The sequence below is a fragment of the Rhinatrema bivittatum genome, chromosome 8 (assembly GCF_901001135.1).
Source record: "Rhinatrema bivittatum chromosome 8, aRhiBiv1.1, whole genome shotgun sequence".
In the NCBI taxonomy this organism is placed as follows: Eukaryota; Metazoa; Chordata; class Amphibia; order Gymnophiona; family Rhinatrematidae; genus Rhinatrema; species Rhinatrema bivittatum.
The window spans coordinates 277,370,747-277,383,029 of NC_042622.1; the positions used below are offsets into that span (position 1 = coordinate 277,370,747).

Sequence of the window (12,283 nt, forward strand, 5' to 3'; positions counted from 1 at the left end):
TCTACAAACTAAAGAAAATGTAGTGTAATTATGCCAAAGTCAATACAGGGGGCCAAATCAAAATATCGGCACAGCTAATACGACAATAGGGAAGGACCACCAAGCCCATCTAGACTGACCAGTTCAGTAGTTCTTTTACTCCTATACACTTCAATTGATCTCTGGGTTTCACTTCGCTTCTTCCTAGATAAAGACCCTTTGTGGTTGAGAATGTGAAGTTGCTTACCTGTAACAGGTGTTCTCCATGGACAGTAGAATAAATAGCCACAGAAATAGGTGTTGTCGTCCAAGGATGCCATGTCCACCAACAGTCTCTCCTAGTCCATAAACTTCTTAAGAGTTCTTTTCTGGGCATATGAGGGTGTTCCTACACTAGTGTTGCTGCATGTCTCTCCCTAAGTCTATTTGCTAGATGTCTTCAACTTCCCAGAAAGAAAGAAGGACTGGATTACTAGTTATGCTGTCCATGAGTTCATGGAGAACATGTTATAAATAAGCAACTCGCTTTCTCCATAGACAAGCATAACAAAGCAACCACACAAGATGGGACTCTCCAATTAAGGGTAGATTTATTGATTTTGTTTTGTTTTAGCAACCCATGGTTTTTGTGCAGGAAGTTGGAAATTCATTTCAAAATGTTACTGAGCATACTTTGTCCAAATTTACTGTCTGTATGAGACTCTTGCTCTAAGCAGTCGTGCTGAGTAAATGTATGCATTGTGCATGTTGCTAACTTGAAGATGCCCTGAATGGAAATGGAGTTTAAATTAGTTAATTTTGTGGCGACTGCTCTCAGTTGATGGGCTTTTTTTACGTGGTGCGAAATCTGACAATACACTTTATAACAGGATACATATTGAGAAAGCCAATGTTTTAGTCACAGTATTTCCTTTCTTCTTTTCATCAAAAGATATGAATAGTTGTGTCGATTTTCTACGTGATTTAGTTCCGTCAAGGTAGAACAAGAGTGCTCTTCTATAGCCTAGTGTATGAAAAAGCCCATTCCTGTGGTGTTGACATCAGCAGCTAAACCTTTTCCCTTTATAATTATAGGATTTTTTCATAGTTGGTTTTCTTGCCGCTAATAGTACTTTACTTATCTTTTGGGGGTAACTGAAGTTTAGAATTAGTTTGCTTTCAACATCCAAGCTGTTAATGCCAACAAGTGGAGGTTGGGATGGAGAACTGTCCCTCTGTATTGAGTTAGGAGTCTTGGTATTAAATACAATTTGATAGGTGGTGACGAAGTTGGAAAGTTATTTGTACCTCTCTGTCCAATTTAGCTTATGATAGCAGATTAGTATTCTTTGAAGTTATATTCAACAAACTAATTTTGGCTATGTTTGAAAGAACAGAGATTGGTAGGAGCAAATGTCAAGAACTCTTATTTGACAAACATATATATTCTTTTATCATCAGTAACAAATTGTGCTGTGCTTGTAGATAACTAGAACTTAGGTCATGCTTACTAAACATGACCTAAAACATTTGCTGTCATGCTGATTTTTTTGTGTAGAAATTGTATATAAGTTTTGATGTTCGTAACGGATTTTAGAAAGCTCACTAAGAGTTTATCAAACCATAGTCTTTTTCTTATAATATAATAAGTAAAATAAAATGGCAGCATTGTACTTGAACAGATTCATCCTCGTATTTTTGTGGAGTGAATAACAGGGAAAAAACACAATCTCCACAGTGTAGCTACTACATGGGAACTAATTTTGGTGTGGCCAAAAAGGAGCTATTAGAATCATTGTTCCCTTGTCTTTTCTAAACTTGAGAACTACCTTTGCTATTAAGTGTATCAGTGGGAACACAAATAGCAGGCATCCATCACCACTGCTTGTTTGGTTGGTCTCTTGAAACAATACTGCTGTAGGTTGTGACTGAATGACAATGCGAAGCGATCTATGGTCTGGCTTGCCCCAAAGCTTGGAAAGGTTGACATTCAGTAACTTGATATGGTTGAAGTTAAGGGAATAACCTCTTTGCCAGGATACTGTCTTTCCCTGGGAGATAGATTGCTAAGATGTGCATTTTCTTTTCTGTTCCTAATTTCCAAATGTTCAGTGCTTCTTTGCAAAGTTGATAAGAATTGCTTATTGATATAAAACATCACCACTTGATTGTCTGTCCAAATTTGTATAGTTTTGTTCCATAGGTAAGACTAGAACACCTGACGGCCACTGTAGAATGTTCTCAATTTTAGAATATTGATATAAATTCTTGGTTTGTCCGCATTCCTCACGTGCATAAAGAATTGACATGTGCTCACCATACCTGGTTTTTGATCAACATTTTCTCTATTTGTAAGGGATGTATATTTTGTCCACCACTTTAGTGAGTGTAATAGTGTGTCAATTATCAGTACTTTGTGACTGAAGTTTTAGAACTGTTGATCCCTGTAATTTCTTAGGTGCCACTGTCTCATTTTCAGTCTGGCTAGGGGTGTAATGTACTGTTGATGCTATATGTCCTTAATATTCTCATATATGTTTGGACCCTAATCCATCTGTTTTCAGAAAAGGATTTTGTTAACCTCTGAATTATTTTGCCTTTCGATCGGGAAGGTAGGCTTTCTTTCCCTTTAACCATTCTAGTTGTGCACTTATGAATTCTAGCTGCTGACTTGAAGCGAAGCTGAACCTTTCCTAATTTATTAGAAATCTAAGCTCTGCATCATGTTCATGACTTGGTTTACATCTTCTATAGAGTTTTTGTAAGATGTATTCAATATTAGCCAGATGTCTAGGTATGGAAAAACTGGTGAATCTGCTTCCTCGGATGAGCAGCTACTACTGCTAGACACTTGGTAGACTCTTGGTGCTGCTGCTAGACCAAAGAACAACACACTGCATTGATAATGTTGGTCTTGTAACGTGAACCTTATGCATTTTCTGTGCTTCTTGCTGATTCAGTATGTGCATGTGTGTCTTTCAGGTCCAAATAAGTCAACCAGTCTTCCTCTTGAAAGAGCAGAAGGATTGTTCTTAATGAGCTCATCTGGAATTTTTCTCTCTTTAGAAAAACGTTAAAATCTCCGAGATCTAAAATTGGTCTGAGATCTCCTGTTTTCTTTGGTATCAGTAAATATCTGGAATAAAATCCCTTCCTGATATTTTTTTGGACTGGCTGAACTGCTTTGGTTTGCAATAGGGTCTGCAGTTCCTGGGTTAGAACTTTTAGCTGTAAGTTCGTGTGATGTTGATGGGGTGGGGTTTGAGGTAGAAAGTGTTCAAAGTTTAGGAAATATCCTTTATGAATGATTTTCAAAACCTATTTGTCCGTAGTGATGGGATTCCAGCTTTCCTTGAAGTAATTTACTCTTTCCCCTACTTGTATGTCTGGACACGGTTTTTGTTGGTAGATATCCCGTGGATCAAAAACCTGACGTTTAGCCTCTGCTGAGGCTGTGTATCCGTCTTTACTGTTGTCGGACATGACCTCTTTATCTGATCTATGGCTGCTGCACCTACTGCTGTGGTTTTTAAGGTTTCTTATTTATATACTGTTGTCTCAGCATTGCCTTCACAGCGGTTAACATTTCAATAAAATAAATAAAAGCAATGGAGTTACAATCATATCATAAAATAGAAATATCATAAAATAGAAATGGAGTTACAATCATATCATAAAATAGAAATACAATCATATCATAAAATAGAAATTTTATGATATGAAATTTTATGATATGAAATTTTATGATATGAAATTCTCACCCCTTGTTTTATGTAAACCGACATGATACGAACTCCGTGAATGCCGGTATAGAAAAATACAAATAAAATAAATAAATAAATTAACAGCTAAAATAATTAAAAGATCAGAAATTACAAAAAACACATTAGCTGTTAAAAATAGAAAGTTAAAAGTAAAATATTCTAAAATAAGTGTTAAATAATTAAAAGTGCTAAGAACACATTTATCATTTCAAAAGAAATAACTAAAGAGAGAGTGCTGTAGCTGTTAAGTTTGCATGCATGCCTATTTCTCAATTTCGGTGTAAGCCGCATTGAACAGCCGTGTCTTAAGATGTGAATCGGTGATTTACTCTTTCGGATAGTAGAAAGAGTAGGGGGCACTCCATGAAGTTAGCATGGGGCACATTTAAAACTAATTGGAGAAAGTTCTTTTTTACTCAACGCACAATTAAACTCTGGAATTTGTTGCCAGAGGATGTGGTTAGTGCAGTTAGTATAGCTGTGTTTAAAAAAGGATTGGATAAGTTCTTGGAGGAGAAGTCCATTACCTGCTATTAAGTTCACTTAGAGAATAGCCACTGCCATTAGCAATGGTAACATGGAACAGACTTAGTGTTTGGGTACTTGCCAGGTTCTTATGGCCTGGATTGGCCACTGTTGGAAACAGGATGTTGGGCTTGATGGACCCTTGGTCTGACCCAGTATGGCATTTTCTTATGTTCTTATCAGCTTTGAACTTCTTTTTATCCTGTTGCAGCCGTAATTGAGGTGGTAGCGTTTTCCACAGTATTGATCCTGCTATTGATAGAGCTCTTTCTCTTACTTGGCTAAGACGTGCAGATTTAATTGTATGAACTGATAAGAGTCCTTTATTAGCCGATCTCAAATTTCTTTGCGGAGAACAAAGCCATAACACGATAGTCAGCCATTCGGTTTTCTCTCCATAAATAATGTTATGTACTATGCACACTTCTTTATACTGAATTCGAGAGTTAATCGGTAGCCGAAGCTGTTGTGGAAGGACATTGCCTGCAATGAGAATAAGGATTGTATATATATTTCGAGTAATAAGGCCTTCTATATGTGACTAAGAACATAAGAGCATGCCATACTCGGTCAGACCAAGGGTCCATCAAGCCCAGCATCCTGTTTCCAACAGTGGCCAATCCAGGCCATAAGAACCTGGCAAGCACCCAAACACCAAGAAGATCCCATGTTATGTCATTTCCTTGAATTGTCTGAACTCTTGTATTGGTAATTTGCTTGAACATATTTTTAGATTTTGCAGATTATTGAAGATGTACTAGATCATTTGTAATTGGTGTATTTTAATTCTCAATTGCAATGTTATACCTTGGAATACTCTCATTGTTGCGGTCCCGACTGCCCCTCTCCTGATCGGGCTCAGGCCCGCCTACCTCCGCTCCGGCAGCCGCAGGATTCCTCCTGGCCCAGGCCCCGGGGGGCCCTCCGTTCGCACACTTCCCACGTGGCAGACGCCATTACAGGCCTGTTCCCCTCCGGCCTCACGCGCGCGAGGACGCTCTTCTTGTGCGCCCAGCTCCCGGAAGCCCGCTCTGCTCCAGATATAACCGGCGTTCAGTCATTCACTAAACGCCTTGCAACAAGGTTCCTAGCTGACTAGTTGCTTCCAGTTTGCGTTTCCTGTTGTATTCCTGGTTCCAGCCTTGACTCCGGTTTGCTTCTGACTCCGCTACAGCCTGCTGCCTGCCTTGACTCCGGTTTGCTTCTGACTTCGCTACAGCCAAGCTACCTGCCCTGACTCCGGTTTGCTTCTGACTCCGCTACAGCCTGCTATGACTCTGGTTTGTCTCCGACCTCGCTACAGCCTGCCGCCAACCCTGCCCCGGGTTGCCACGAACTCTTACCTCTGCCTGCCTGCTCTGGCCCCAGTGTCCCTTCTGGGCCAGCTTCCTGACCTGGCCTTTCTCTGTGACTCTCTGGCAATCTTCGAGCCGCCTCTGCTGCTAGTGGGCCTCCTGCCTTCCCTACGCACTAGCCCTTCTGGACATTTGCAGCAGTGCCCAAGTCCCAAGGGCCCGGGCCCCTACGGGCTCCTCCCGGGGGGGGGGGTCCCAGGCTCCGGGTGAAACCTTGCCAGATCGTGTCTCCGCCTCCCGGCCTGCACTGTCATCTCCGGTAGGCCGGCCCAAGGGTCCACCATCTACCCTCACAGTAGTCTAGCCGCAACACTCATGCTTATTGTATCAAGAATTCTTGGATCTTTTTCTGTAGAAGTATTTGAATATGATTTTTGCCTTTTTGGCTTTTTTTTTTTATTGCTGATTCGACTAGAAGTGAATCATGAGGCAGTTGGACTTTTAAGTATAGAATACAAAAATGTCTGGGCCATAATAATGTCCACATTTTTTGCTACAGGCACTACAAAATAGGGTGTTTTCCATAATTTGGTCTGCACATCCAAAGGTGCCTGATGCATAGGGACAGCTTTAAACTGTTTTGGTGACTGAATGCACTGCAGAATACCCTTTAACTCTGTGATACTTTCCTCATCCGCTTTTAACAAAGGTATCACTTCTGACATTTTTAGTAAAAATGTTGGACAGGCAGTATCCTCTGGTGCTGCTGATATTCTATTTGGCTCTGGAGATGGGTCTGATGAAGGGTCCGGCAAATGACTGATATATAATCTAAGGGGTCATAGGAATTCTGGGAATTTTTAGAATTTGAAGGAATATAAGATGGTGACTGTATCTTCTCTTCAGAAGATTCTTCCTTACTGTCTTCTCTTTATTTTCCATAAAATAGGACAGAGGAAGTTTGGATTTTAAACTTCTCTCAAGCACTCCAAAACAGATCTTTGGAACATTTGTTCTTTATCTGTTTCAGATACTTGAAAAGTTTTAATGATCTATAGACAATGACAAACCTTTTCCATTGTAAAATAATCAGCAGAACCAGGGGTCACAATTTGAAACTCCAGGGAGGAAGACTCAGAACCAATGTCAGGAAGTATTTCTTCATGGAGAGGGTGGTGGATGCCTGGAACGCCCTTCCGGAGGAAGTGGTGAAGACCAAAACTGTGAAGGACTTTAAAGGGGCGTGGGATAAACACTGTAGATCCCTAAAGCCTGGAGGATGGGAATGAAGAGAAGAGGTATGGGGGTAGCTTGCAGGAATGTCGGCTACTACCTGGAAATTAATACCCTTATTCAATAAACATACTCACGGTCAATGCGACTCCTACATTGCTCTAAGCTTTAACGGCAAGAGGAAATGTGGAAGAAAGGATTTGCATTCACAAAAAAACGGGGAGTAGCTTGCTTGTTACAGCGGTTACTACCCCAAACCAAATAAGTCTGATACTTCACTTTCAATGCATATTCAGCATAGCTCTTTGCTTCAATGGCAGGGGGGAAAGACTGATACTTCACTTTCAATGCATATCCAGCATAGCTCTCTGCTTCAATGGCAGGGGGAAAAGAGGATTTATATTCAGGCAACAACTAACAAGGACTGAATTACATTGTCTGGGTAAACAAATAATTATGGGTGTAGCTTGCTTGTTACAGCAGTTACTACCCCGAATCAATTAAGCCTGATACTTCACTTGGAATACATATCCAGCGCAACTCACTGCTTCAACGGCAGGGGGGAATAAAGAAAAGAGGAATTATATTCAGATAACAACCAACAAGGACTGAATGGCACAGGCTGGGTAAACAAATAAGCGAGGGAGTAGCTTGCTTATTGTGGCAGTTACTACCCCTAACTAATTAAGCTAGATGCTTCACTTAGATGCAGCTCCAGCACTACTCTCTATATCAATGGCGGGTGTGGAAGGTAACTAGAACCAAAAAGTTACTAATAAGGGCCAAGAGTAACAGATAAGTATGAGAAAAAAAGTGTGAAAGCTTGCTGGGCAGACTGGATGGGCCGTTTGGTCTTCTTCTGCCTTCATTTCTATGTTTCTATAGGTACTTTTTTTTTTATTCAAGTCTTGACAAAATCTATCCAGAGTTTTTGGACAAATGCATGGCAATCTGATAATGCTGGAAAGGGAAGCTTTGGGTCCTTTTTGCAGGTTGTATCAAGCTATTCTGGCTGTAGTATGGGAGAAGATAAATTGCTACTTTTAGGAGCAGAAGATTCTGAAGTTTGTTGTTTTTTTGTGCTATTTTCTGTGCGCATTACTCGGTGCCATTGGTTGAGTTGGCTCTGTACCATTTCATGATTGCCTTGTTTCTGTGGCACATCCCTCAGCATGGACCAATGAATGTGTGCACATGTGCGCCTGTGCATCACTTTGAAAGTTACCATCCCTGTGTTTTTTTGTGTGATTAACCTATCCTGTAATCTTTTTGAATTAGAAGTTTCCATTGATGGGGATCGTGCTTTTTATGATGATGCTTAGACTTTCTATGCTCCAATGAGCTTTCAACATAGTTTAGTTTCACCCTTGGGGACATTCTGCTACAGGTGCCACAAGTGGAACTGTCATCATCTGGCTCTAAACATTAAAGGCATAGGCTTTGTTGGTCTGCTGAAGCCATTCTGAGCTAGCATTGGTCACACAATTTAAAAGAGCTTTTCCTCTTTCTATCCAATGAAGATTTCATCAAACCCATTAGATTATTCTGAAGTGATTTACCAATTTTTTTATTTTTTTAAAGAAAAGACACAGCTTATGTGAGAGGAGAGAGAATGCTGACTGTTCACAAAGTGGAAGAAATAAGAGAGGCACACAATGAGGCTAGCATGTGAACACCCAGAAAAAACTCAAAGAACTTTCTGGGCTAGGAGAGACTGATGGTTGACTCAGTACCATCAGATGATGTAACCCATCTTGTGTGGTTGCTTTGTTATGCTTGTCCATGGAAAACATAGAAATGTCATATTAGATCAGACCAATGGGCTATCAAGCCCAACATTCTGTCTGATAGTAGATGAACCAAGCCTCTTGGAAGAACCCCAACCTTTCCTGAATTCTTTTACTGTTTTTGTCTCTACCATCTCCATTGGGAGGCCATTTGATGCATCTACTGACTTTCTGGGAAGAAATGTCCTTCTATTCCTGCTTTACTCTCCATAAATGGCTGAATTGATCTTTTCTGTTAAATAAAGTTGAGGTGATGACTGGGCCTAACAAATTTTGCTTTAGACATGTGATAGGCCTACAGAATAGCCACTATGATCCCCTGACATGAGGTTAAGCATGATAAAAGTTGGTCTTGCAAATTAGACATTTTAGAACTTCAAAACTTGAAACCGCTCTGGTTCCCAAGTTCATATCCTATCTCTACCACTTTTGCTCTGCAGCTTTAACCAGCTGACTCCTCTATGCTTAGTCTTTCTAGCCCCATCAATTCTGTAATTCCTTTCTTCACTTAAGAGCCCTGTCCATCATGGTTATTTCCCATAGACACAGAGTCCCTGATTACTCATAATCCTAGGCTGAGATATAGTAATTTCAGTCTTATGCTCTGTGGTTACACAGCAGCGTACAGTGATGGGACTTTATAATAAAAGGTACAACAGTGACTCTGAAGTTGGTTGCTCTGTAGATCTACAAAGGCCTTTATTTTGAGATTTGTAAAACATTACACTCTAGAATAAATCTACATGAAACACAGCAAAATATCCACTGAGCTGCCCTACCTTTTTTTTGCGGGTTGAGATAAAATGCAGCAGGCCAAATGCCTTCAAATATTTTACCATTTATGTGACTGAAGGACTTTGTAGAATTGAGGGCATCATGAATAAGGAAAATACTGTACCTGTGGTGGTTTTATTGAGTGTTTGGGTGATAAGCTCCCTGTGCTGTTCAGGCTATTTACGCTTCCATGGGATGGGGTAGAACGAAGGCTATCTTTAGGTGGAGGGCTTGCAGGGAGAACTGGAACTGCACCAGGAAAAACCGGCGTCTTCTTTCTCTTGGTAGGTGGTACAAGTGACGGGGGCAATACTGATGGAACAGGTTCTTTTTCAAGTGCTCTATATACTAAGTGCATTGCCTGCAAGTGCAAAAAATGAGTAAATCTATACAGATAGGAGCATCGTTTGAACAATGTGACAGAAGGAATTCGAAATAGCAATAAGGTGAGAAATACTAAGCATAACAGAGCAGTCATTAGGATCCTTAAAAGGACTGTCAAGGGTTGATAGCACAATACTAATTTATTTAATAAAATGTATGAATTGCTTTCCAGATTTTCTTTAAAAATCACCCACAGCAACATACAAGAAACATAAAACAATATAGCAAATGTTGCTTACCTGTAACAGGTGTTCTCCCAGGACAGCAAGATGTTAGTCCTCACATATGGGTGACATCACAGGATGGAGCCCAATCACGGAAAACTTTTGTCAAAGTTTCTAGAACTTTGACTGGCCCCTACTGGGCATGTCCAGCATAGCACCAACCCTGCAGCCAGCAGGAGTCCCCCTTCAGTCTTATTTGATAGCTATAGGCAGTGCCGAAAAAATAAAACAACAAAACGTTACGAACCCAACACCACAGGGCGGGTTTCATGAGGACTAACATCCTGCTGTCCTGTGAGAACACCTGTTACAGGTAAGCAACATTTGCTTTCTCACAGGACAAGCAGGATGGTAGTCCTCACATATGGGTGAGTACCGAGCTGAAGATGTCCGAACATGCACCAAATGTACCCAACGGCGTGCAACAGGCACAACAAATGGGGTGGAATTTGGTAGAGGGCATCCTGAACCCCACCAGGCAGGCGGAAGGGTGTGGGTACGTCACGTTGGAAATAAGTTACGCAGGACAGACTGGCCGAAGATGGAATCTTGTCTTCCGGCTTTGTCCAAGCAATAGTGGGCTGCGAAAGTATGGAGAACACTCCAGGTGGCAGCCCTGCAATTGTCAGGAAGCGGCACCGATCGTAGGTGTGCTACTGAAGTCGCCATGGCCCTCACAGAGTGTGCTTTAACACAATCTTGAAAAGGAATGCCTGCTTGCTGATAGCAAAAAGTTATGCAGTCCGCCAACCAGGAGGAGAGAGTCTGCTTACCCACAGGTTGCCCTAATTTGTTGGGATGGAAAGAGACGAATAACTGAGTGCTCTTCCTGTGGGCAACTTACGGTCTAGATAGAAAGCTAGAGCCCGTTTACAGTCAAGGGTATGCAGAGCCTGTTCCCCTGGATTGGAATGGGGCCTGGGAAAGAAGGTAGGTAGTATGATGGATTGATTAATGTGAAACTCCGAAACTACCTTAGGTAAAAATTTAGGGTGAGTGCAGAGTACCACCCGGTCCTGCAGGAGTTTAGTGTAAGGCGGATAGGTAACTAGGGCCTGTAATTCACTAACCCTGCGAGCTGAAGTAATAGCTAAAAGGAAAATCACTTTCCATGTGAGATATTTTAGGTCACAGGAGTGAAGAGGCTCGAATGGTGGTTTCATGAGCCGACCGAGAACCAGATTAAGGTCCCAAGAAGGGGCCGGAGGACGTAAAGGTGGCTTGATATGAAGCAAGCCCTTCAAAAAGCGTGTTACGAGGGGTTGTACTGATATAGGGACATCCCCGACACCTTTATGGAAGGCAGCTACCGCACTAACATGCATTCTAATGGAAGAGGTCTTTAGACCTGACTGACAAATGCCAGCGATAGTCCAAAAACCTTGGGATTGGACAGGAAAAGGGATCAAGGGATTGCGAAGTGCACCATGATGTGTATCTTTTCCATTTATAGGAATAAGATTTTCTTGTGGAAGGCTTCCGTGAAGCAATCAGGACATGAGAAACCGAATCTGAAAGGTTAAGTGGTTGAAGGATTAACCTTTCAACATCCATGCAGTCAGGGACAAGGCCTGAAGATTGGGATGGCGTAAGCATCCGTCGTTTTGAGTGATCAGATGCAGATCCATTCCCAAGGGAATGTGCCTGTGGATGGAGAGATCCTGGAGTATGGGAAACCACACTTGGCGTGGCCAGTGAGGTGGTATCAAGATCATGGTTCCCTTGTCCTGACGTAGCTTCACGAGAGTCTTCAAAAGAAGAGGAAGTGGAGGGAATGCATAGAGCAGACCGGTTGCCCACGAGAGGGAGAATGCATCTCTGGGCTGAGAGTGCTTGCTCCGAATGAGGGAGCAGTAATTGTCCACTTTGTGGTTCTGAGGGGACACAAAGAGGTCTATCTGGGGGTATCCCCATTGGCGAAAGATTGAGGTCGGTACCAAGGGGTTGAGAGACCATTCGTGTGGCTGGAAGACGCGACTCAGTTTGTCTGCCAAAACATTGTCCACTCCCGGCAAGTAGGTGGCCCTGAGGTACATCGAGTGGGAGAGCGCTTCCGCCCAAATCTGTGCAGCTTCTTGACCCAGGAGGAAGGAGCCTGTGCCTTCCTGCTTGTTGATGTACCACATGGCCACCTGCTTGTCCATCTGAATCAGGATGACATGATTTGATAGGTGTTCCTGAAAAGCCCTGAGAGCATATCGCCATTGCTCGAAGTTCTAGGAAGTTTATCTGATGTTTGGCTTCCTCTGGAGACAAGATCCTTGTGTCTGTAGATTGTCCACGTGGGCTCCCCACCCGAGGTTGGAAGCGTCGGTGGTGAGAATGAGTTGAGGATCTGG

General features: G+C 42.0%; 1 protein-coding gene across 8 annotated transcripts in view; it reads right to left on the reverse strand.

Moving 5' to 3' along the window:
- Nucleotides 1-12,283, reverse strand: part of EPS15L1 (epidermal growth factor receptor pathway substrate 15 like 1) — a 292,668-nt gene that overhangs the window by 181,475 nt on the left and 98,910 nt on the right. For all 8 annotated transcript variants that reach the window (XM_029610996.1, XM_029610995.1, XM_029610998.1 and 5 more), the window contains exon 9: nucleotides 9,461-9,697. In XM_029610996.1, coding sequence (XP_029466856.1) covers nucleotides 9,461-9,697 — 237 coding nt within the window. The remainder of the gene's footprint in view (nucleotides 1-9,460; nucleotides 9,698-12,283) is intronic.